The sequence below is a fragment of the Ahaetulla prasina genome, chromosome 2, assembly GCF_028640845.1.
Source record: "Ahaetulla prasina isolate Xishuangbanna chromosome 2, ASM2864084v1, whole genome shotgun sequence".
Classification (NCBI taxonomy): domain Eukaryota; kingdom Metazoa; phylum Chordata; class Lepidosauria; order Squamata; family Colubridae; genus Ahaetulla; species Ahaetulla prasina.
In genome coordinates, this window is record NC_080540.1 from 281,460,195 (window position 1) to 281,483,631 (window position 23,437).

The 23,437-nt window shown below is 39.4% G+C and overlaps 1 protein-coding gene across 2 annotated transcripts in view; it reads left to right on the plus strand.

Annotated features, from left to right (window-relative positions):
* Positions 1-1,876: 1,876 nt before the first annotated feature.
* The window catches only part of MTMR12 (myotubularin related protein 12), a 36,781-nt gene continuing 15,220 nt past the window's right edge, over positions 1,877-23,437 (plus strand). The window contains exons 1-9 of one of the 2 annotated variants that reach the window (XM_058170872.1): positions 1,877-2,128; positions 9,119-9,173; positions 10,112-10,248; positions 10,905-10,977; positions 14,663-14,793; positions 16,230-16,323; positions 16,794-16,917; positions 17,833-17,908; positions 23,078-23,184. In XM_058170872.1, the coding sequence (XP_058026855.1) occupies positions 1,889-2,128; positions 9,119-9,173; positions 10,112-10,248; positions 10,905-10,977; positions 14,663-14,793; positions 16,230-16,323; positions 16,794-16,917; positions 17,833-17,908; positions 23,078-23,184 (1,037 nt within the window). In that variant the 5' untranslated portion in view covers positions 1,877-1,888. Of the gene's footprint in view, positions 2,129-2,613; positions 7,642-9,118; positions 9,174-10,111; positions 10,249-10,904; positions 10,978-14,662; positions 14,794-16,229; positions 16,324-16,793; positions 16,918-17,832; positions 17,909-23,077; positions 23,185-23,437 lie in introns of those variants that run through there. The other variant, XM_058170873.1, reaches the window with a different exon arrangement.

A 23,437-nucleotide genomic window follows, 5' to 3' on the forward strand; every position in this document is an offset into this window, starting at 1 on the left:
CAACTGCCTTTTCAGTCATCTCTTTTACAATAAATGTATGTTACCTACAATACAATATTTGTACATAATAATCAGACCCGTAAGAATATTTTTAAAGTAGTATTGTAAATTTTAGAATTCATGCAGAATTTAAAAAATCGTATTGCAATTTTTTTCATCATATATTTGATTTTAAAAATACACTTTGTGTGATAAAAGGCCCTTCATTTGAGTGCATACTTTACATTGATGTGTGTGTGTGTGTGTGTGTGTGTGTTGTTGTGAGTTGCGAAGTCATGTCCGACCCATCGCAACCCCATGGACAACGTTCCTCCAGACCTTCCTGTCCTCTACCATCCTCTGGAGTCCATTGGATCATTGGAGTCCAATGAGGTAGTGTGTTGTGTCTTGCCCGCCCTCAGAGCAGCCGGGGCCTTCTTACCTGCTCCCCAACACTGAGGAATGTATGCCTTCCGGCCCAAGTCCTGGCTCCATGCCCCCACAAACTGCAGAAGAAGGAGCATCTCCCTGCCCCAGCCCTGACTCCATGCCCAGGCAAACGGAGCAGCTAGACCCCTCCCCCTCATCCACAGCAGGTGAGCCTGAGGAGGGTTTACTCCCAAGAACAGCTGATTGGAGTGACCCTCGCATCAGAAGATTGGAGAGGCGGAGGCAACAGAGGGAAGGGAGGGGCAGGCCTTAATGAGTGCTGAGTCATGGAGCCACACCCCATGGCCTATATAAAGGAGCTACTTTCTGGCAGTCTCTGAGTCAGGCAAAAGTCAAACTTATCTTGCTGAAGTCACTTACTGGTCTCCTGCCTGCTCTGAGGACTTTGCTAGGACTTTGGGCAGAGCTGCAGAGGCAAGCCTGATTCGGATTTCCCTGACCCAGCCGTCAGCGGAGGAGTGGGACACGACATAGTGGATGGAGTCAGTGACTCCATCCACTACCTCATTCTTCTTTTGCCCTCAATCTTTCCCAGCATTCGGCTCTTCTCCAGTGAGTCCTTCCTTCCTTCTCATTAGGTGGCCAAAGTATTTCAGTTTCATCTTCAGGATCTGGCCTTCTAAAGAGCATTCAGGGTTGATATCCTCTAGGACTGACTTGTTTGTTCGCCTTGCAGTCCAAGGGACTCGCAGGACTCTTCTCCAGCACCAGAGTTCAAAGGCCTCAATTCTTTGGTGCTCAGCCTTTCTTACGGTCCACCTTTTACAGCCATATATTGCAACTGGGAAAACCATAGCCTTGACTACACGCACTTTTGTTGGCAGGGTGATGTCTGCTTTTTAGTATGCTGTCTAGATTTGCCATCGCTTTCCTCCCCAGGAGCAAGCGTCTTTTAATTTCTTGGCTGCAGTCCCCATCTGCGGTGATCTTGGATATATATCTGGGCAAATAGATGGGGAAGAAATGGAGATAGTGACATATTTTATTTTCCTGGGCTCCAAGATCACCGCAGATGGGGACTGCAGCCAAGAAATTAAAAGACGCTTGCTACTGGGGAAGTTCGGATTTTGAATGGCTTGCCGGTGTATGTATATATTTATACATAAAACAATGAAAGTCCGTACACGGGCAATCCATTCAAAGTCCGAACTTCCAGCAGAAAAAAGGGGGAAGGAGCCAATCAGGGAGCCACACTGGCTTTTGCTTCACTGATTGGACAGAGCGGCTATCAATCGGAGTTCGTTCTTGAGGCTGTGATTGGTTCCTCTTCTCGCATCGTAAGGCCCACACACACTTTACCCTTCGTTGCCTCGCGGCCTGGGCGGTCCACCTCCTTGATTGAAGGCGCGCCGGCCCAATAGCGTCGCTGCGTCCGGGTCCCTTCCTCCAGAAATGGGGGGGATCGGGGAGGGGCCGCCGCGAGGCGCGCGGGAGAGCAAGCAGAGGCCCCGTCGCGGCGATGGGAGGGATCAACTACTTGAGACGGAACAGGGCGGCGTTGGCGGAGGATGTGGAGTCCTCCTGGGAGGAGCTGCCGACACCGCCGACGACGTTGCCGACGACCCTGCCTGCCGGCACCGGCTGGAGCAGCAGCAGAGCCGCCGGGGGGACTTCGTGGGGGCAAGCCATGCTGGGCGCCGGGGTGGGCGCGGGGGCTAAGCCGGCCAAGCCCTCCTTCGTCTCCTACATCAGCCCTGAGGTGAGGCGAGGGGGGGGGGCGGCAGCGCGTGCGTTCTGAAGAGTTCCCGCGAGACCGGCGGGCGAAGGCGGCTCGTTCCGCGGGTTTCCTCTCGGGCGGCGCCGGGGGTTCGTCGTCCTGTGAGGGGAAAAAACCCCCCAAAACTTGGCTTCTTTGTGGGCGAGGGTGCCGTCGTTCCAGCTCCGCCCGCCTCCCCATCCATAGTCTAGGAAATGGGATCCCTCTTCCTTATTGGGTCTTTTTGGGGGTGGGGGGTTGTGGGGAACAAGACCCCAAAGGAGCATTTTACGCTTGGCAACCGGCGGCGTCCTCTCCGTTTACGAAATCCTCGGGAGGAGAGAGGTTGTGTGGGGGGGCACAGATTTAAATGTCAAAAAGGGGAGGGTGGGGGGGCTTCGGGCGCTCCCAAAACAGAGGATAAAGGGCGCCGTTTTCTCCCTTTTTCCCTTTTGCTAGTAAGAAAGGCAAAAGGAAAAAAGAAAAGCGGGGAGGGAGGGTAAAAACGTGGGAAAGAGTTGCATGTGACTCTTTTTGAGAGCTGCATGCCACGAAATTTCATTTTCACGGATGCCGATTAGGGTTAACGTTCAAAGTGACAAAAGTTGTTATCTTGTGCTCTGTGTGAGAAACGGTATCCCTGTGCTCTCTCCCCCTTCCCGGGTGCATCTTGTGCTCTCTCTCTCTAAAGGAGCGTAAATTGCCCTAGTCTGGAAGCACCTGCTTCCTCAGGAAGAGCATGCGGTTTTTATATACTTTAATCAGTCTATTATTATGGGATGGGCTTACCGCCAAGCCCGTGTTTTAAGTTTAATTTTAAAAGGTAAAGGATGCAGCAGAGGAAGAAAGAAAATAAGTTTGAGGAGAAGCGATTAAGGTTTTAAACTCTGCTTCAGTTTCAGCTCTTTTCAGGAATAAAATTGTGGAAAGCTGTGTCCAGAAGTAATAAAACAATATGTGGGTGAAGTTCTTTATTTCTGGGCATACGAGTTCCCCCAACTTCCAAAAGGATCTTTAAATGCTTCCATTGTACATCTGTAAGATTGAACAGGCTGGTGTCTTAATATTTAAGGTGCTATAAGGCTCACTGTAGGTAGGTAGGCAGGCTCAAAAGAAAACTGCAGTCCTGCAAAGTAAATGTACCACATTTAAAAAATTGTATCTTTGTTGCCAGTCTGTGCCTGCATTCTCCAAAGCCCATTTCAATAAGTTCACTGAGATTTTAGTAAGCAAATACAACTACACTGTCCTAAGCATTTTCTTCCTGTTATCTGGTGACAATCCTAGTTTACTTTAGATAACATAGCATTAGAGAGTCCTAAGTACCACTGGAGTCTGCAAGACTGTATAGATAGCTTACTCTCCTTGGAGAAGCTCCTTTTTCTACTATAATATAAGTTTACATGAAGAGCATGCTAAAAGAGAATATGTTCCAAAGTATTTTCATTTTTAGATGATTGCATCATGAGAACTTCCATTGATAACATCAATGTTTTGAAAAGCAAATTTATTGCATATTGCTTAACAAAATTGGTTGTATGTCAATAAAATGTGGGCGTTGTAAAAAAAAATTGTTGATTGGCATTGGGCATGTTGACATAATGGGTTAATCTGCAGCTCAAGGGAAGCAGATTCATTTTTGCAGTGCTTGACCAGGTCAGTACTTCCCATTTGTTGTTTTCCTGGGAGTTAAGATTTTGGATCCCCAGGGATAAGTAAATGAAAAGAAACTTATTTTTTCTTCAGCTCCATTGTGTCCCTGTTTCACTTCCTATGTATGAGCTGTAGGGTGTTTGTGAGAATACAGAGGACTTGAAAAGATTGTAAGAGGACTTCCTTTCATAAGCACTTGTTGGGGAGGGGGATTGTTCAAAATATAAAGATGGTGGACATGATTGAAGCACAACTCCTTGTTAAGTAAATGCCATGTTTGTGACATGTTTTTAAAATAGGCTATCACTTGCATGCTTGCATCTGCTTTTTTGACACCTCATTCCCTCATGGATACCTTTGATAGCTTCCTGTTCTATATTGTAGAGCTGGTCTGGACAAAAGAGGGAGCTCAGATTACAAAAGTTAACTTGCATTAAACTTTGGCTTAAAAAAAAATAGATAATGAATTGCAGTTTAACTGTGGATTGATCCAGCATCCAAGTCTAGTTGCATATATCCATTTATTATGTAGATTAGCAGATCACATGAACAACTGAGAACTGTCATTTATCAAAAATGGTAGATAGCTTTGAGACCATCTTATTGCTTTCAAGCGCATTTGTTAAAATGGCAGCCATTTATTATTTAAAAAACTGAAATTAGCAGAAATATACTTTTTTACTTTTGAGGTTTGCCATTTATAAATGATATTTACCTACAAATTTTCATTCTTGGTTCTACTAAAAATGAAGGGGGATGGAAACAGTGTACTTAAAATATATATCCCAATATTTCTAATGAATGGTGAAACAAGAAGTGGTAATTTGTCACAGAGCCAGTTTGTCAGCATATGACCAGAATATGAACAAAGGCTGGTATAGTGAATGTGTTGGATGATATAGTCATTGTATGCACGATGTAAATAATGGCATTGGTTATGCTCACATGAGACACTCCCATAATTAAATATACCATAGTTTACGCAAGTCAGTTTTTTGGATTTGTGTGACTCACTGAACCATAAACTTTCAGGCAACATGAAATTGGCTACTTTATGTTCACTATATCATAATAAGAACACTGTTTTTTGTGGGCTCTTTCTCATGGGTTTCTATCCTTTGGTTAGAAATAAATTAATTGCTGGATCACTAGCAAATTAATTTTTTGTTGGAACAAATTAGCACAGCTAAAATCACTTTGTTTTGACCATGAGCTTCTAGTTAGCTTAAGATGCTGGCTGTCATAGAAAGGAAGCTGGAATACAGTGTGATACACAGTGAAGATAGATAATCTGCCAATAAGATCATAAGAAAGAATTAGGATATTAGATTATTTGGTATAAAGGAAGAAGCCATTGAAAGCCCAAAATGGGTTTCTTCCTTTATAGCTTTTTGATTAATGCTTGAAGAGAAAATTGCAACTCTGTTCAGAATGTTCTGATTACTTGAATTGGTAATGGTGTAGCTAGGAGAATTTTTGGTTAGTAATCTAGTAATTATAACTGAGTCTGTGCACATACAGGGAACATCCTGTTGTGGGCAGTTAAAATAGCATTAAACTGATTCTGGAAAACTTAAATCCTAGTTGTATTTGAAGATGGATACTGTTAATGAAACTGAGGAGACCTTGGTGCTCTCTGAGCTTGGTTTTTCTCATGCAGTTACATTATCCAGCAAGGTAATGTCTTCAATTCTAGAAGAAAATAGGGTTCTCTATTTTTATATACAGTAAGTTGCCCTGTGAGTGTTGATGGGGGGATGTTTTTCCTTGGTAGGTGCCTGATTGGGCTGTTTACTGCTTGTTTGTTTGTCTGATATTAATCTAAGTGTGAATCTTTGCTTGTTTGGGTATAATTGCTGGCCAGGAGGTATTCTGGTCTTTGTTTCCTTTTTAGGTTTTTTTATTGTCTCTCTTGAATGGTATGCAAATATTTATGTGCCTGTTGATTGGCTGATTTGTGACTCCCAAGCTTTGCCAAGCATTTTTTGGATTTAGAATAGAATAGAATAGAATTTTTATTGGCCAAGTGTGATTGGACACACTTTGAAGGTAGAAGGTTTCTACTGTTGATACTGTGTTGTCAAGTATTGTGAGAGGTGGGAGTATGGAAGGGTTTCTCCTAAAGTCTACTACCATTTCTACGGTTTTGAGTGTGTTCAGTTCCAGATTGTTTTGGTTGCACCATAAGGCTAGTCGTTCGACCTCTTGTCTATATGCGGATTCGTCATTGTCTCGAATGAGACCAATCACTGTTGTGTCATCTGCGAACTTCAGTAGCTTAACAGATGGATCGTTGGAGATGCAGTCATTGGTATACAGAGAGAAGAGAAGTGGGGAGAGCACACAGCCTTGGGGGGCCCCTGTGCTAATTGTACAGGTATTTGATGTGATCTTGCTTAGCTTCACCTGCTGCTTCCTGTTTGTTAGGAAGCTTGTGATCCACTTACAAGTCTGTTCCGGTACCTGTAGCTGGTTTAGCTTAGTTAGAAGAATGTCTGGAATGATGGTATTGAATGCTGAACTAACTTGATATAGATGCTCACAGATTTCCAGTTGATATTATGGTTAAATCAGTCTATGTATTGTGAAATTTAGGGGTTTTCATCATCTATTCTGACAGTTATAGTCTGCTAGTACTCTACCTTTTTGTCATTTAAAAAAATTCACTTTACAGTATTACATTTCAAAAAGAAATAAAATGCAAAATAACAAAAATGGAGGGGTTCGGAAGTATGGAAATCAAGGAGAAAAATAAGCCAAAGGTTACTCAAAAATGGAAAAAAGAAATACAGAAATATTTCTGCTATTCTTCTGCTTGTCTGTATAGTAATGTAACTGTTTCTTAATAAAGATAATTGAACTTGCCTTTCAGGCCAGCTCTATACTGGTTATACTTGTTTTTTAATTTCATTATTCATGCCTTCCTAGAGAGAAACATAACGTAAATTTAACAATCTGAATTTCATATTTAAAGTATTACGTGATATTCAAATTCTCAGCATCAACATTTAGTATGTGGATTTCTTTAAAGCTTCATGATAATCCATTGTCGAAGGCAGTGTATTTGGTAAAATAAATTTAGATGGAGTTCTCTGATGCTAAGCGTAACTTTAGTTGTTGCAAAGATAGTGTACAAATTTCATTTAAGGAATCCTCCCTGGATAATAATGATACATAGCTTTATTGTGCAGGATAAATTCTGAGTGTTGTTCTTTAATGTGAGAAGGACTATGCTTGAGGAGAACATTGGGGTATGAAAGATAAAATAACTCTTGTATTGAGGATTATATTTATTTCAGTAGACTATGAAATAGTGAAACTTCAAATAATGTCTATACAGTTTTCTCATTTTTTTAAACAGCAGTTTAATAAGGTCAGAATGAGAGAAGGGCTGGCTTAAGATCACCTAGCAAATGTCACAGCTTTACAGAAAAAAAATCAGATTATAGTCAGCATAATTAAACATTTGGGGAATTTTCCCCCCTAAATAACTTGAATTATTGTACTCAATAATTCTATAGTTCTCTTCTGTAGCTGCTTTCTGTTAAGCAGTCTGAAACTACATTGAAACTCATGTTCTTTTATTTGTTTGGTAAAATTCTTGGGAACTGGTATTTAACCTGTCCCTTAGTAGGTTAACCTAGGGGCCCACGGCCTATTCGGAATCAAGCCGCGCAAGCGGTGGGTGCTTGTGCGGGAAGCTCCATTTGCATGAACGGCGTGTGCACCTGCCACTTGTGTAAATGGAACTCCGCAAGTATGCTTGCACAGAACCATCCCCGCCCCCCCAAACTGGTCCACAAAGCCAGAAAGGTTGGAGACTTCTGGGTTAAACAACTCGGGATGGTTTATAGTCCCAAAAGGTAATCCCTTCTGCAAATCCTTTCTTTAACTGATGTAAAATGAATGATAACACCAGATTTTCGGAATTTCAGGACAACTTTATATAGTTTCTAAGACTAAATGAAGTTATGAGTACTTCAGCATTTATTATAGTTTGCCATTTTTGATAACTGTTTTCTCAGTCCATATGGAGTATTTTTTTAATTCTCCCATTGTAGTCACTTGAAAGAACTAGGAGATATAGCAAAAAAAGATTATTCTTATTAGAAAAAAACAATTTAACTGTAGATTTAGACTCTTGGCTAAGTGGTGTTTATTTTTTGCTTACATATTAGCTCTGTTGTAATATGAAGGAAACAATTTCCATTTTGATTATGTACTAGTATTTTGCCTTTTTTGTGTTTTTTAAAGTATTTTTCACATTCTTCTTGGATACTAAAGTGATAACATTGTATTTTTCTCTGGAAAAAAATATTGAGAACATTAGTGTCCTTTATTTTTTCACAATACAAAACTTGTTGGTATGCAACGTTCATGGTTAACTGTGTTTATATTTGGCTGGATTCCTGTTGACAGTTGTCAAAACATTTTTGATGCAAAATGCAACAATCTTTAAAACAAATTAGCTCCTTTCTCTAAGTAAAAAAGAAACAGTCAGTACTGAGATTGTTACGTATTGATCTTAAACATTTATTCATGGCATAAATCCAATTCCTGATAACATATCATTACTAAAAGCATAAATGACAATATAAGGGACATGGTGGTGTGAACCAAAGTGCAACTGTTTGGAATCAGCTAAAATTCTAGAAGCTGTGATTTTGTTTCCCACTTAATTTGTAGGGAGTCAAATCAATAATTTGTCAGTCTGGTAGCATAGAAGTTTAATGTTTGATTGCCAAGATTGCTCCCAAATCTGCAAGGAGAGATCTTTCCTAATATTGTATAGCATCAAATAAAATAGAAAACAATCAAACTTGGGGCCTTCAGCATACAAGACACATTTTCAGATATTAGAAACCCTTAATTATAATCCGCCTTTTCACCATCAAAACCATGTTTTGCTAGTTCGTTAGGTTTGAGGAATGTAATGTGTTATATACTAGGTGCTGTGCTTTTCTTGACTAATATAGGGCATGATAATGCCTTCCAGTGCTTTCTTAACACTAGTTAAAGATTATTAGCAATTTTATTGAGTTCTTGTTTAGGTTGTGAGCTTTGTTTTCCTTCTTTTAATATTTAATACTAAAGAGAGCAGAGGATAGTACACATCAGCAATAGATTATTGTAACTTTCTTGTAATGGTAATCTGTGCTGTTGCTCTATGCTTATAATTCTCCACATTTTTGTTAGATTGGTTTCAGTTACTGTATAACTTTGGCAAATGTTTTCTACGTGCCACAGCAGAAATAATTTGCCTTCAAAATATGTTTTCAGTCTATTGAATACGTAACTTTTTACTTAAGATCTGAACTAATGCAATGTCCTTTCTTATAGGAAGTATATGTGAGGCAACCCATAGAAAAAGAAGTGGAACCTCACTTGTTACCAGGTAATGCTAAAGAAATAATATTGCACAACATTGGATCCTGTAGTTGTGCATTACATGATACAATTAAGTAGAAGATCTGAATTCTAAGGAATATATGTAAACAAATGAATTAAATACAAATATTTGTATTTATTAGTATCGTGGTATTGTTATTGTTATTATCATCTCTTATTCATTAAACATGAAACTCAGTCAACTGAACATTTAAAATTGTATCACAAATACCATTGACTGGTGCTAATGGTTGATACTGATTGCTGCCAGCATCCTAGGTATCAACCAAGTATCTTCTTAAAATGTATGATGTTCCGAGTAGCTCAGGTTTTTTGCAATTCTGCTGTTGTCATTGCTGGAAGCTGCAATTTCTTGATGTACTTTATAAAATTCTTGGACATTGTATCAAGTGCCCTGATGGCAATCGGTATCACTGTTACGTGTTTCATCCATAATCGTGTAGTTTTGATGGCCAGGTCGTGATATTTCATGATTTTTTCCTCTAGTTGTTGTTGTTCTACTTTTCAATTTCTGTAGCTAAAAAACTCTTCTTGATTTAAAAGATACATGGTGTTACTTTGAAAAATAAACCTATTTGCCTTATATCTATAAAATAGTAGAGACTACTGGTTAAATGGATGCCAGGGCAGAAGAGAGGTTTCTTTTTATAATACAGTCCTAATTTAGATGTATTGTACATAATTTCCTTAGAATGTTGTTTTTGATTTCAGATTAAGGCTGACTGTGCCCTGTGTTTAACTCTGATCTGATAGTGCAGTTTAAAGTGAACAAGTATTTCTCCAGTTTAGAGCAATAACAGTAACAAAATCCTTTTAATTATGTAGGTCATATTACTCTACAATGATAGCATTTGAGCAACTTGGAATTTGAGAATCTGAGTAGTTCATTGCAATGTACTAAGAAGCAAATTTAACTTCCGTTAGGTGAGCTGGTGCTTTGTGAAGCAAACATGGTTTTGAAATTTGTACAAGACGATGGATCAAATCGTGGCACTTTTGGAAAACTTATTTGCACAAACTTCAAGATTTCATTCCTTGGAGAAGAATCCACTTTAGACGAAGTAAGTGATCAAAGTTAGTTTTTGTCTGCTTTGTGGGCAAATTCTCTCTGTTACATGATGGTTGTGTACTTTTTATCTCGATAATGAATCGGGCATGATGTTTTATAAAAGAACATTGGAAAGTTAAGCTATTGCTCTCCCTATAATGAATTTAGTACAATTTTACATCTTATAATTTTGAATGTGTAATCTATTTAAAGAGTTTAATAATTTTTTTGGCAGAAAGTGAAAATATTAAATCCCTGGCAAATTAGAATATTACTTGTGGAAAATACCAGGGTTGGTTTTGGCACAGTTCTGGGAAAGATTATAATCCTTAAAGGAAAAAAAAAACTGTGGTTAAGATTCAGCCGTATTTGGTAATGTTGATGATATTCTATTTCATTAGTTCTTAGAGGTTTAATACTCTAAAATAAAAAACTAATAAACTTTTTGAATGTATGTTCTATGTATTGATTGTAAAAGAGAAATCTTATTAAATTGTGTTGTAAATGTTGTACCTTGATGAACGTATCTTTTCTTTTATGTACACTGAGAGCATATGCACCAAGACAAATTCCTTGTGTGTCCAATCACACTTGGCCAATAAAATTCTATTCTATTCTATTCTAAATTGTGTTCTGTTAAGCAAACATTAAGGCATTTTCCTCTTCTAGGAACCGCAGTTCAAAAATAAAATCTTGGAAGAAAATGACATAACCCTTCAATGTGTAGATCAACTTTATGGAGGTAGATTAACAATAATTGCTTTATCTTAATTACTACACTTGGTTATCAGAAATACATGTTCAGTTTTGTAAAACATGGGTGATTTAGATATTTTTTAAACGTAATGTTAATATTTTAATTATGTTTTTAATTACAAAATGATGCATATTTGTGATGTAACACATGCAAAGTGAAGAAGAGTAAGAAATAATAAGCAAAATCACATTTGGATATAAAAGTAAAGTCTAATTAAATCTAATGTACAGCACTTCGTTCTCTACACTTCTCTATTCTTACAAAACCTGCTTCTTTCCATTGTGGACTGCATGGGAGATGAGATTCCTAGAGATAATTTGGTTCTGAACCACCCAGAGTTTTAACAGCATTGTGAGATCCTTGAATTGCCTTGGAGAGCAACCTATGATATACTGTGATGTACAGGTAGTCCTCAGCTTACAACCATTTGTTTAGTGACCATTTGAAGTTACAATGGCACTGAAAAAAAGTGACTGACAACCAGTTTTCACACTTATGATTGTTGCAGAGTGCCCGTGATCAAGGGATCAAAATTCAAGTTATTTATTTATTTATTTATTTATTTATTTATTTATTTATTTATTTATTAAATTTGTATACCGCCCTTCTCCCGAAGGATTCAGGGCGGTTCACAGCCAATAAAATACCAAGATACATATAACACAAGTTAAAAACAGTATAAGAAACTAATTCAATGTATGGCCTAAAAATTAGAATACAATTAAAAACCTCATTTAAAAACCCCAATTTAAAAACCCAATTAAAAACTACATTTAAGCTAGCCCTGCACGCTGGAACAAAAGCGTCTTCAGCTCGCGGCGAAAGGTCCGGAGGTCGGGGAGTTGACGAAACCCCGGAGGTAGCTCATTCCAGAGGGCAGGAGCCCCCACAGAGAAGGCCCTCCCCTGGGGGTGGCCAGCCGATATTGTTTGGCCGACGGTACCCGGAGGAGGTCTTCTCTGTGGGAGCGCACAGGTCGGTGGGAGGCTACTGGTGGCAGTAGGCAGTCCCATAGGTAACCCGGTCCTAAACCATGGAGCGCTTTAAAGGTGGTAACCAGCACCTTGAATTGGACCCGGAAGACCACCGGAAGCCAGTGCAGACTGCGTGGGAGGGGTGTCACATGGGAGCCACGAGGTGCTCCCTCTATCACCTGCGCAGCCGCACTCTGGACCAGTTGGAGCTTCCGGGTACCCTTCAGGGGGAGCCCCATGTAGAGAGCATTGCAGTAGTCCAGGCAGGATGTAACAAGAGCATGAGTGACCGTGCAAAGGGAAACCCGGTCTAGAAACTGGCATATCAGGCGAACCTGATAAAAAGCTCCCCTGGTGACGGCCATCATATGTTCTTCTAAAGACAGCCCAGATTGCGAGCCCTCTCCGTGGGGGCCAACGACTCGCCCCCAACAGTCAGCGATGGAATCAGCTGACTGTACTGGGCTGCCGGCATCCACAGCCACTCAGTCTTGGACGGATTGAGCTGTTTCTCCCCATCCAGACCCGTATGGCCTCCAGACACTGGGACATCACTTCGACGGCCTCGTTGGGGTGGTTAGGGGTGGAAATGTACAGCTGAGTATCATCAGCATATAGGTGACAACTCACCCCAAAACCACAGATGATCTCGCCCAGCGGCTTCATGTAGATATTGAACAGAAGAGGTGAGAGATCTGACCCTTGCGGCACCCCACACAAGAGGCGCCTCGGGGCCGATCTCTGCCCTCCTGTCAACACCGTCTGCGACCGGTCCGAGAGATAGGAGGAGAACCACCGATAAATGGTGCCCCCCACTCCAAGTCCCCTGAGCCGGCGCAGCAGGATACCATGGTCGATGGTATCAAAAGCCGCTGAGAGATGTAATAGGACTAGGACAGAGGAGCAGCCTCTGTCCCGAGCCCTCCAGAGATCATCGACCAACGCGACCAAGACCGTTTCTGTGCTGTAACCAGGCCGGAAACCGGACTGGAACAGGTCCAGATAGACAGTTCCATCCAGGTACTGGGGTAACTGTCGTGCAACCACATTCTCAACAACCTTCGCCACAAAGCGGAGACAGGACGGTAATTTGCTAGAACAGCTGGATTCAGGGAGGGCTTCTTGAGGAGGGGCCTCACCACCGCCTCTTTCAAGGCGGTAGGGAAGACACCCTCCACCAAGGAGGCGTTGACAATTCCCTGGAGCCAGCCTCGTGTAACCTCCTGGGTGGCCAGTAAACATGTGGTCGCATTCAGTCTCCCCAGTATCCTGTCCATGTCCTCAGGAGCCACAGTATCAAACTCATCCCAGGAAGCAGCCCCAAGACCTGCCTCTTCCACTCCGCCCGGATCTACCCAATCTGAGTCCAAACCTTCCCGAATCTGAGCGATTTTATCAAACAGATATTGTCCAAACTCCTCAGCACGCCCATGTAAGGGATCCTCTACTGCTCCCTGATGAAGGAGCGAGCGGGTCACCCTAAACAGGGCGGCTGGGCGGTTATCTGCCGATGCAATGAGAGTGGAAAAATATTCCCGTTTTGCCACTCTCATCGCCACTAGATAGGTCTGAATTTGAGACCTTACTAGTGTCTGGTCAGTTACTCTCTAGGCGTCTTCTTCGGCGCTTCATCTCTCTCAGCTCCTTGGAATACCAAGGGGCTAATTGAGATCGGCACCGGGTCAGAGGCCGCAAAGGCACGACACGATCTAGAGCTCCAGCCGCCCTGTCCCAGGCGGCAACTAGATCTTCAGCCGAGCCGTGGGCTAAATCTTGGCAGCTGGAATGTATTTATGACAGTTGCATTGTTCCCAACTCATGTGATCACCATTTATAGCTTTCCCAGGTGGCTTCCAACAAACAGAATCAACAGGGAAAGCCAGATTTGCTGAACAACCACACAATTCAGTTAACAACTGCAGTGATTTGCTTAACTGTAGCAAAATATATCACAAAATTGGGCACAAGTCATTTAACAACTATCTTGCTTAGCAGTGGAAATTTTGGGGTCCATTGTGATTCAATTGTGGTAAGTCAAGGATTTCCTTTACTTGGAAAGGAACAACTCATTATCTGCCCTGATATATTTTTGGCCAGGTGGTTTTCAGATTATTGTCATTGCCTCCTCTGCAAAGACCGTACTACACTAACTCAGCCTTGAGGTTATCACTGCATGCATGAGTCAACAAAAGCAAAAGACTTTCTGTTCTAGTTAAAATTAAATTGAGCAGTAAATTGTCATGAAGCACGTATTCAAGTATTATTTAAATCTTCAGAAATACTAATATTTGAGGGTTAAAGTTTGGGTATTGTTTGTATTTTCAACAAGAATTGCAGAAGGTAAAGAAGGTAAATTGCAGGTGATTAGGATAATAGTACCAAAGTAAGGTTGCAGAGATAACTACATTAGCAACACCCTAAGCCACAGATGTGCACACTGGTTCTCTTAAGTAATATGTTCTTTCAGGTGTATTTCACTCATTATGAAACTATATATCAGCATTTTAAATGTTTAAATGGTTCTCTAGTCTCTTAAGCAAATTGAAAAAAATGTTTCCCAGCTTCTCATTATGATGGCTATAAATTTAGGAATATTTTGGGGGGCAAGAAGATCTAAGTTTACTGATTTGCTGGATAAATAGTGGTAAGTTGTGTACCTGAATAAATGTTAAAACTAACCTATATTTTCCTTACAGTTTATGATGAGAAAAAGAAACCTTTAAGTGGTCAACTGAGAAAATATCCAGAAACAATAATAATCTACTGCAAAGATCTCAGAGTGTTTCACTTCTGTTTAAGATATACCAAGGAAGAAGAAGTTAAAAGGGTAATTATGGCCTTACCTATTTCCTTTTTAAAAAACAAAAACCTTTGGAATATGACTAAATATGCTCTAAATATGCTGTATCTACGAAGAGCACTCATGTTATAACTGAGTTACATTTTTTTAAGAAGGTCCGAAAATTAAATAGGAAAGTCCTGCCATGTTGAAGCATCTTTATCTAGCTGTGGCTTAGCCATGTTTTCAGTTAATCACAAAATACTCAAGTATAAACCAATGGTTCACAATTTGCATGCTAAATTAATGGCAAACAAAACCCATTATAGATTAGCACAGATTTGAATCCACTTTTCGTCTTCATTCGCCTTCATTTGTGAATCCACTTTTGCCTAAAATACCTATACATTTCAGTCTAAGGAATAGACTATATCCTAATTGCTGGATTCCATTTACAAATTAATTGCGCCATGTGAATATTTGTCATTTGATTTAACATACAGTGAAGAAAAATAGGGTATTGTGTGGCACTGATTTCATGACTTCCTTAATTTTTTTCTTAAACGATGAATTTTAACTATGTATATAATATGTTATGCTTTTAGGTCCTGTGACTGTTAATAAGTCTTGGGTCTTTGTGTTTGATTTGCTTTGAATTCTTATCTGAGTGTTGGAAACGTTTTGCAGGTTATGTTGACCTAATTATACCTGCTTTGGTTGTTATGTTTGTTAAAAATTAAGAGGGAGGCTATAAACAAAGATGCAGGAAATGTATGGCCAAATCATGAACATTCTCAATCTTCTCCAAACCTCCTTTTCATAAAAATTATTACCCTTATAACTAGAGATAGCATTAAAGAGGAAATCAATTTTGGGTCCTAATCTTCAGCCTCCTCATTCATTCATTCCTTTAATCTGACTTCTAGAACTTTCTGCATATGTTTCCATGTGCTGTTGTCCTGACTTAATTGTTAACTCCAACACAATTCTACCTCCTGACAAATAGCTGTGCAGGCCACTTATGAGATTTGTATCCTTTGTACTACAATATGCTAGACAGCATCTCCTAATCAGATATTTTAATGCTAATGAGCCATGGTGGCGCAGTGGTTAAAATGCAGTACTTCTGCTGACTGCCAGCAGCCTGCAGTTTGGTAGTTTGAATCTCACCAGGCTCAAGGTTGACTCAGCCTTCCATCCTTCCGAGGCAGGTAAAATGAGGACCCAGATTGTTAGGAGCAATATGCTGACTTTGTAAACTGCTTAGAGAGGGCTGTAAAGCACTGTGAAACGGTATATAAGTCTAAGTGCTATTGGTATTGGTAATAGGGGAAGTCCATATACAGTATTTCAATATAATTGATATTTAGGTATATATGGTCACTTTAGGAAATTCTTCAGTCTAGGAATGTTGGAAGGTACTCAGTTCTTCTAACATGAATGACTTACAAAATAAATATCATGATTTCTTGTTCCTTTCTTAGATTGTCAGTGGCATAGTTCATCAAACACAGACCCCTAAGCTATTTAAACGCTTGTTTCTGTTCTCTTATGCATCAGCTGCCCCAAATGATTTAGGTAAGCATGCACAATATATCTGCCTTGCTATTTTAATTCTAGGTGTAACTATTGTCTTGGCAAACTTTCTTTAAAACAGGCTTGGTCATCTGTCCTGTCTTGTTTAATACTGATGAGAAATAGATTATATAATAGCTGTTCATATATGATCAAGAGGTGAGCTTCAACAGATTCTTGTAAAATACTCATCAATATTCTGTATGCAGGAATTTGATTTAAAAATGGCACTTTCTGTTAAAAATGAAAATATATGCATCCCCTATTAATTATGATGAGTGTGAAACATCTCAGAATGGTAATTGCTCCTTCTAAGATCAAAACCTATATTACAATTGGGAAAAAAAATCTAGTGTGTTTATCCTACTAAAAAGTATCTTTCACAAAATCTTGTCGGCTTTTTGGTTAAGATGCAAAATCCGTTTGAAAATTTCAAAATTGTCCAGTCTAAAAAAAATATTATATTTTAACAGAGAAAGAGAATCAAGTAGTATGGTTTGATTCTATTAAAGACTGGCGTCAAGAATTGGAACGGACCAAAGGAAATCTAAAATACAAAGCAGTGAGTGCTAATGAAGATTTCAAAGTCTCTAAAAAGTAAGAACTCATCACTTTTTAAAAATTAACATTGTTGACTGAACAATCTGTAACTCAAATTGGTTTCCATTTTATATTTCTTGTCTTCCCTGCTCCACTGCTCTGCATTCACCTTGCCAACCCCTCACCATCCTTCCGCTGCTGACGAAGCGTGTCCAGATATGGCTGCACCTTATCTTCTTTCCAAGGCAGCTTGTCCTCCTCGCAATGCTTCAGAAGGCTTCTGAAGCCTTCTAAATCCCCACAAGAAGGCTGTACCTATTATCTAAATTCCGTGGGCTGTTCTCATGATGCTTCAGAAGGCCCTGGAAGCTTTCCAAAGCATTGTAAGTATAGTGAATAGTTGGCACAGCCTTCTTTACGGGGTTTCAGAAGGCCTCAGAAGCATCACAAGCAGCCTCAGAAAGAAGGCCTGGCATAATTCAAGGAGAACCTGTGTTATAAATTAAAATATGAGCAAGTAGATACAGGTTCATGAAATTAACTGTAATAAGAACATGATAGATCCTAGACTCTTGTACAGAAATAAAATACATTTTCTTTAGTTCAAGATTCATGATAACTTTTGCTCCCATTTTTCACCACGTTCAAAGGTTTCTTCTGTTACAGGATAATCCATTAGGATAATAATTACAGGATAATCCGTTAGGTACCCTACTTATGATAGCCACTGGCTCCCTAGCAAGAATGAAGAATATAAAGCTAGATGTCTGCTTAATAGAAAGTTTAAACCCAAGAAAATATAAGATGTGGGCTGCAGTCTTCATTGCCACAAGACAATCAACTGTTTGAAATGACTTCAGCCCTTCTGTACAATAAAAATTCCTAACTAACTGAACTGTACTGAGAAGCCCCAACTGAGAGATAAGCCTGAATAACTTGCAGATTTTAATTTGTTAAATTAATATTTCTCAGGTTGCCCGCCTATTTTGTTGTTCCAATGGCTATTTCTGAAGAGAGCATTTTGCAGTATAAAGGAAAAGGAATTCCAGTGAGTATATTTGTTGACAAGTTTGAACAAAGTTTTAGTAAAGATAGACACATGAATATTGTATTACATATGCATATAAATATGCACGCGCGCACACACACACACACACACAGAGATATATGACTTTCTTTATTACTACTAAATGATTGGGTAACATCAAATGAATACAATTTAATAATATAGTCTTAGCACAGAGAGAGATAAGCAAAACAACATTAGAATAGAATAGAATAGAATAGAATAGAATAGAATAGAATAGAATAGAATAGAATAGAATAGAATAGAATAGAATAGAATAGAATAGAATAGAATTTTATTGGCCAAGTGTGATTGGACACACAAGGAATTTGTCTTGGTGCATATGCTCTCAGTGTACATAAAAGAAAAGATACGTTCATCAAGGTACAACATTTACAACACAATTGATGATCAATATATCAATATAAATCATAAGGATTGCCAGCAACAAGTTATAGTCATACAGTCATAAGTGGAAAGAGATTGGTGATGGGAACTATGAAACGATTAATAGTAGTGCAGATTCAGTAAATAGTCTGACAGTGTTGAGGGAATTATTTGTTTAGCAGAGTGATGGCCTTCGGAAAAAACTGTTCTTGTGTCTAGTTGTTCTGGTGTGCAGTGCTCTATAGCGTCGTTTTGAGGGTAGGAGTTGAAACAGTTTATGTCCAGGATGCGAGGGATCTGCAAATATTTTCACGGCCCTCTTCTTGATTCGTGCAGTATACAGGTCCTCAATGGAAGGCAGGTTGGTAGCAATTATTTTTCCTGCAGTTCTAATTATCCTCTGAAGTCTGTGTTTTCTTGTTGGGTTGCAGAACCGAACCAGACAGTTATAGAGGTGCAAATGACAGACTCAATAATTCCTCTGTAGAATTGGATCAGCAGCTCCTTGGGCAGTTTGAGCTTACTGAGTTGGCGCAGAAAGAACATTCTTTGTTGTCCTTTTTAATGATGTTTTGATGTTAGCTGTCCATTTGAGATCTTGCGATATGATAGAACCCAGAAATTTGAAGGTTTCTACTGTTGATACTGTGTTGTCAAGTATTGTGAGAGGTGGAAGTATGGAAGGGTTTTCCTAAAGTCTACCACCATTTCTACGGTTTTGAGTGTGTTCAGTTCCAGATTGTTTTGGTTGCACCACAAGGCTAGTCGTTCGACCTCTCGTCTATATGCGGATTCGTCATTGTCTCGAATGAGACCAATCACTGTTGTGTCATCTGCGAACTTCAGTAGCTTAACAAATGGATCATTGGAGATGCAGTCATTGGTATACAGAGAGAAGAGAAGTGGGGAGGGCACACAGCCTTGGGGGGCCCCTGTGCTAATTGTACAGGTATTTGATGTGATCTTGCTTAGCTTCACCTGCTGCTTCCTGTTTGTTAGGAAGCTTGTGATCCACTTACAAGTCTGTTCCGGTACCTGTAGCTGGTTTAGCTTAGTTAGAAGAATGTCTGGAATGATGGTATTGAATGCTGAACTAAAGTCTACAAAGAGGACCCTTGCATAGGTCTTTGGAGACTCAAGATGTTGTAGGATGTAGTGCAGAGCCATATTAACAGCATCATCTGTTGATCTATTTGCTCGGTATGCAAATTGCAAGGGGTCTAAGAGCGGATTCGTGATGGTTTTCAGGTAGGAAAGCACTAGCCTTTCAAAGGTTTTCATGACTACAGATGTTAGAGCAACTGGTCTGTAGTCATTCAGTTCCTTGATGGTGGGCTTCTTCGGCACTGGGATGATGGTAGAGCGTTTGAAGCAAGAAGGAACATAGCACATCTCTAGTGATTTATTGAAAATATGGGTGAAGATGGGGGCCAATTGGTCAGCACAGACTTTTAAGCAAGAAGGAGTTATCTTGTCTGGACCTGGAGCTTTTCCTGGCTTTTGTCTGTCTCACATATTTATGTAGCTCGATGTATTGTTTGCTTCTGGGAAATAGGATTAATGCATAAATACAGTTAATAGATCAAGTTGAAACAGTCCTTTGATTTGGATGAGTGGAAATGAACTTTGTACTTCCTTCCTTCTTTCTTTTTTTAGGCAAATTAGCCCTTTTCAGAACAGAACCAGTGACCTGATTCAAATTGAGTTTCCAGTTCCAATGTAGCAAACTATAGCTCTGCTTTAGTATTCTGATACCGTGTTTCCCCCAAAATAAGACCCGGTCTTACATTTTTTTCAATCCTGAAATAAGCACTTGGCCTTATTGCCATGCGCTCAAAAGCCCGATTGGGCTTATTATCAGGGGATGTCTTATTTTGGGGGAAACAGTAAATGTAGAGTCAGCTTTGTGTAGGGAGATGGGAATATACTGTTCCCTCCTATACAGAGAAAGGACGTAAGAACAACGCCCATTCTAGTTCTACCTCATTTTGTTCTTCCTAGCATGAGTGTTGCTTACCTCTAGCATTTATTTTGTATTCATGCAGCAAAGTTACCAATGTGTAATGTGACAAGAAGTTTTACTGTTAGGCCTCTTTGTTGCAGAATCTAGCACTGATATGGACTGAAAGAGAGGGACTGATCCAGGTCACCCAGCTGGCTTCTGTCCCTAAGGGGGACTAGAAATTGAGTTTTCCTGGCCCTAGCCTAACAGGTTAACTGTTACATAGTACTAGCTTTCCTAACAACCATTCATCTATATAGATATATTTATCTCCCATGAACCAGTGAAACCATCCCATGGTATCTAGCAGTATCATATAAAAGATACTATAAATAAAAACCCTGCTAATAACCTCCCAAAACATTGAAATGTAATAATTATTTCATTTACAAGTAATTAGAAATAAGGGGCAGAAACTCCTCTCCAAAAGGCATAAAACCCAGGCAGCCATCTTCAAATCACACTTGAATATATGCTTTAATATATTAAACAGATTAAGGAGGAGATAATTAGAATTTTTAAAGGGAGTGAAATCTTACAGGCTGATATTGCTGAGAAAAGCCATGCTCCAGTTGTTGGCTAAATGGGCTTTCTTTTGGGTTGGTACACTTAGAAACTCTAGTGGTGTTGCATGTGTTAGAAGAAAACTGGAAGTCTTGAATGAGTGATATCTGTCATTTAGAAACCAGTTTTTTATTTTTAAAAATAGTTTGAATTGCTGAAGAAAAGCATACATGCTATATAAACTTTTCTCTTCATCAAGGCTGATATTGTAGGAGAGTCATGCTAGCCTATGATGGCAAAAATCGGGAAGAATCTGGAAGCCCCTTTTCCAACCAACAGAGTTTATTAAAAGGCATACATTTTTGTGAATTGCGCTCCTTTCATCTGATGCATAAATACAGTTAATCAGTTGAAACAGTCCTTTGATTTGGATGAGTGGAAATGAACTTTGTACTTCCTTCCTTCTTTCTTTTTTTAGGCAAATTAGCCTTTTTCAGAACAGAACCAGTGACCTGATTCAAATTGAGTTTCCAGTTCCAATGTAGCAAACTATAGCTCTGCTTTAGTATTCTGATACCGTGTTTCCCCAAAAATAAGACCCTGTCTTACATTTTTTTCAATCCTGAAATAAGCACTTGGCCTTATTGCCATGCGCTCAAAAGCCCGATTGGGCTTATTATCAGGGGATGTCTTATTTTGGGGGAAACAGAGTAAATGTAGAGTCAGCTTTGTGTAGGGAGATGGGAATATACTGTTCCCTCCTATACAGAGAAAGGACGTAAGAACAACGCCCATTCTAGTTCTACCTCATTTTGTTCTTCCTAGCATGAGTGTTGCTTACCTCTAGCATTTATTTTGTATTCATTCAACAAAGCTACCAATGTGTAATGTGACAAGAAATTTTACTGTTAGGCCTCTTTGTTGCAGAACCTAGCACTGATATGGACTGAAAGAGAGGGACTGATCCAGGTCACCCAGCTGGCTTCTGTCCCTAAGGAGGACTAGAAATTGAGTTTTCCTGGCCCTAGCCTAACAGGTTAATTGTTACATAGTACTAGCTTTCCTAACAACCATTCATCTATATAGATATATTTATCTCCCATGAACCAGTGAAACCATCCCATGGTATCTAGCGGTATCATATAAAAGATACTATAAATAAAAACCCTGCTAATAACCTCCCAAAACATTGAAATGTAATAATTATTTCATTTAGAAGTAATTAGAAATAAGGGGCAGAAACTCCTCTCCAAAAGACATAAAACCCAGGCAGCCATCTTCAAATCACACTTGAATATATGCTTTAATATATTAAACAGATTAAGGAGGAGATAATTAGAATTTTTAAAGGGAGTGAAATCTTACAGGCTGATATTGCTGAGAAAATCCATGCTCCAGTTGTTGGCTAAATGGGCTTTCTTTTGGGTTGGTACACTTAGAAACTCTAGTGGTGTTGCATGTGTTAGAAGAAAACTGGAAGTCTTGAATGAGTGATATCTGTCATTTAGAAACCAGTTTTTTATTTTTAAAAATAGTTTGAATTGCTGAAGAAAAGCATACATGCTATATAAACTTTTCTCTTCATCAAGGCTGATATTGTAGGAGAGTCATGCTAGCCTATGATGGCAAAAATCGGGAAGAATCTGGAAGCCCCTTTTCCAACCAACAGAGTTTATTAAAAGGCATACATTTTTGTGAATTGCGCTCCTTTCATCTGATGCATAGAATACTAGATTTAAATTGGGGTGAGATGAAGGGGAAAGGGAGGGGAAGGTGGGTTGATTATGCAAATGCAGGGTACATTTGAGACAGGTTACAAGTATCTTACCAATTTTAATATTTAAAAACCCCGTTGTTGAAACCGTCTGAGATTGCCCGAAACATTTTGATTTATGCCAGATTTATTCAACGATGCTTCTAAAATTCCCTTTTTTCAAAACAAAAAGGATGACAGAAAACTTAGCTGCTGTTACACAGTTATATATTGATTTTTGATGCAAGTAGGAAATCCAGATGGGGTACATGGCTAGATCTAATGGGGAAAGAGCATGGGATCATATTAAGATAATTCAAATTGTTGTTTGAAGGATTATCCAAACTGTTTCATCCACCTTCATGTTAAGTGCTCTTTGGGGCACTGAATTTCATGCATGGTGAGTGGAATACTGTTAACTTGTGCTGTATGACGCCTCTACTACTCCATAACAAAATGAATGTTTCTCATACATAACTAAACCACATGTAAATATCTACTGCAGATTTGGTGTTGGTCTTGCCATAATGGCGCTGCTGTCCTCAAGATGTCAACTTTTGTCAAAGAACAAGATGACAATACTTCCCAACTGCAGAAACTATTCTTGGATGGGTAAATAATAGTTCTGTTTCAAATTAGTACATTTGCATTGTCCGCTGCATTAACTCTATGAATACTTAATTCCTAATGGCAAGCTGTCATTTTCTTTCCCATTGATAATATACTAGACATTTGTCCTTTCTATGGATCACTATTCTGGGTAGTCTGGCACTTTTCTGGAGCAAATATGAACACAAGCCGTGTGGGGTGTTCTGGATGCTGCAGAAGACTGCTAGACTATTTGTGGAATAACTGGATCTATCTG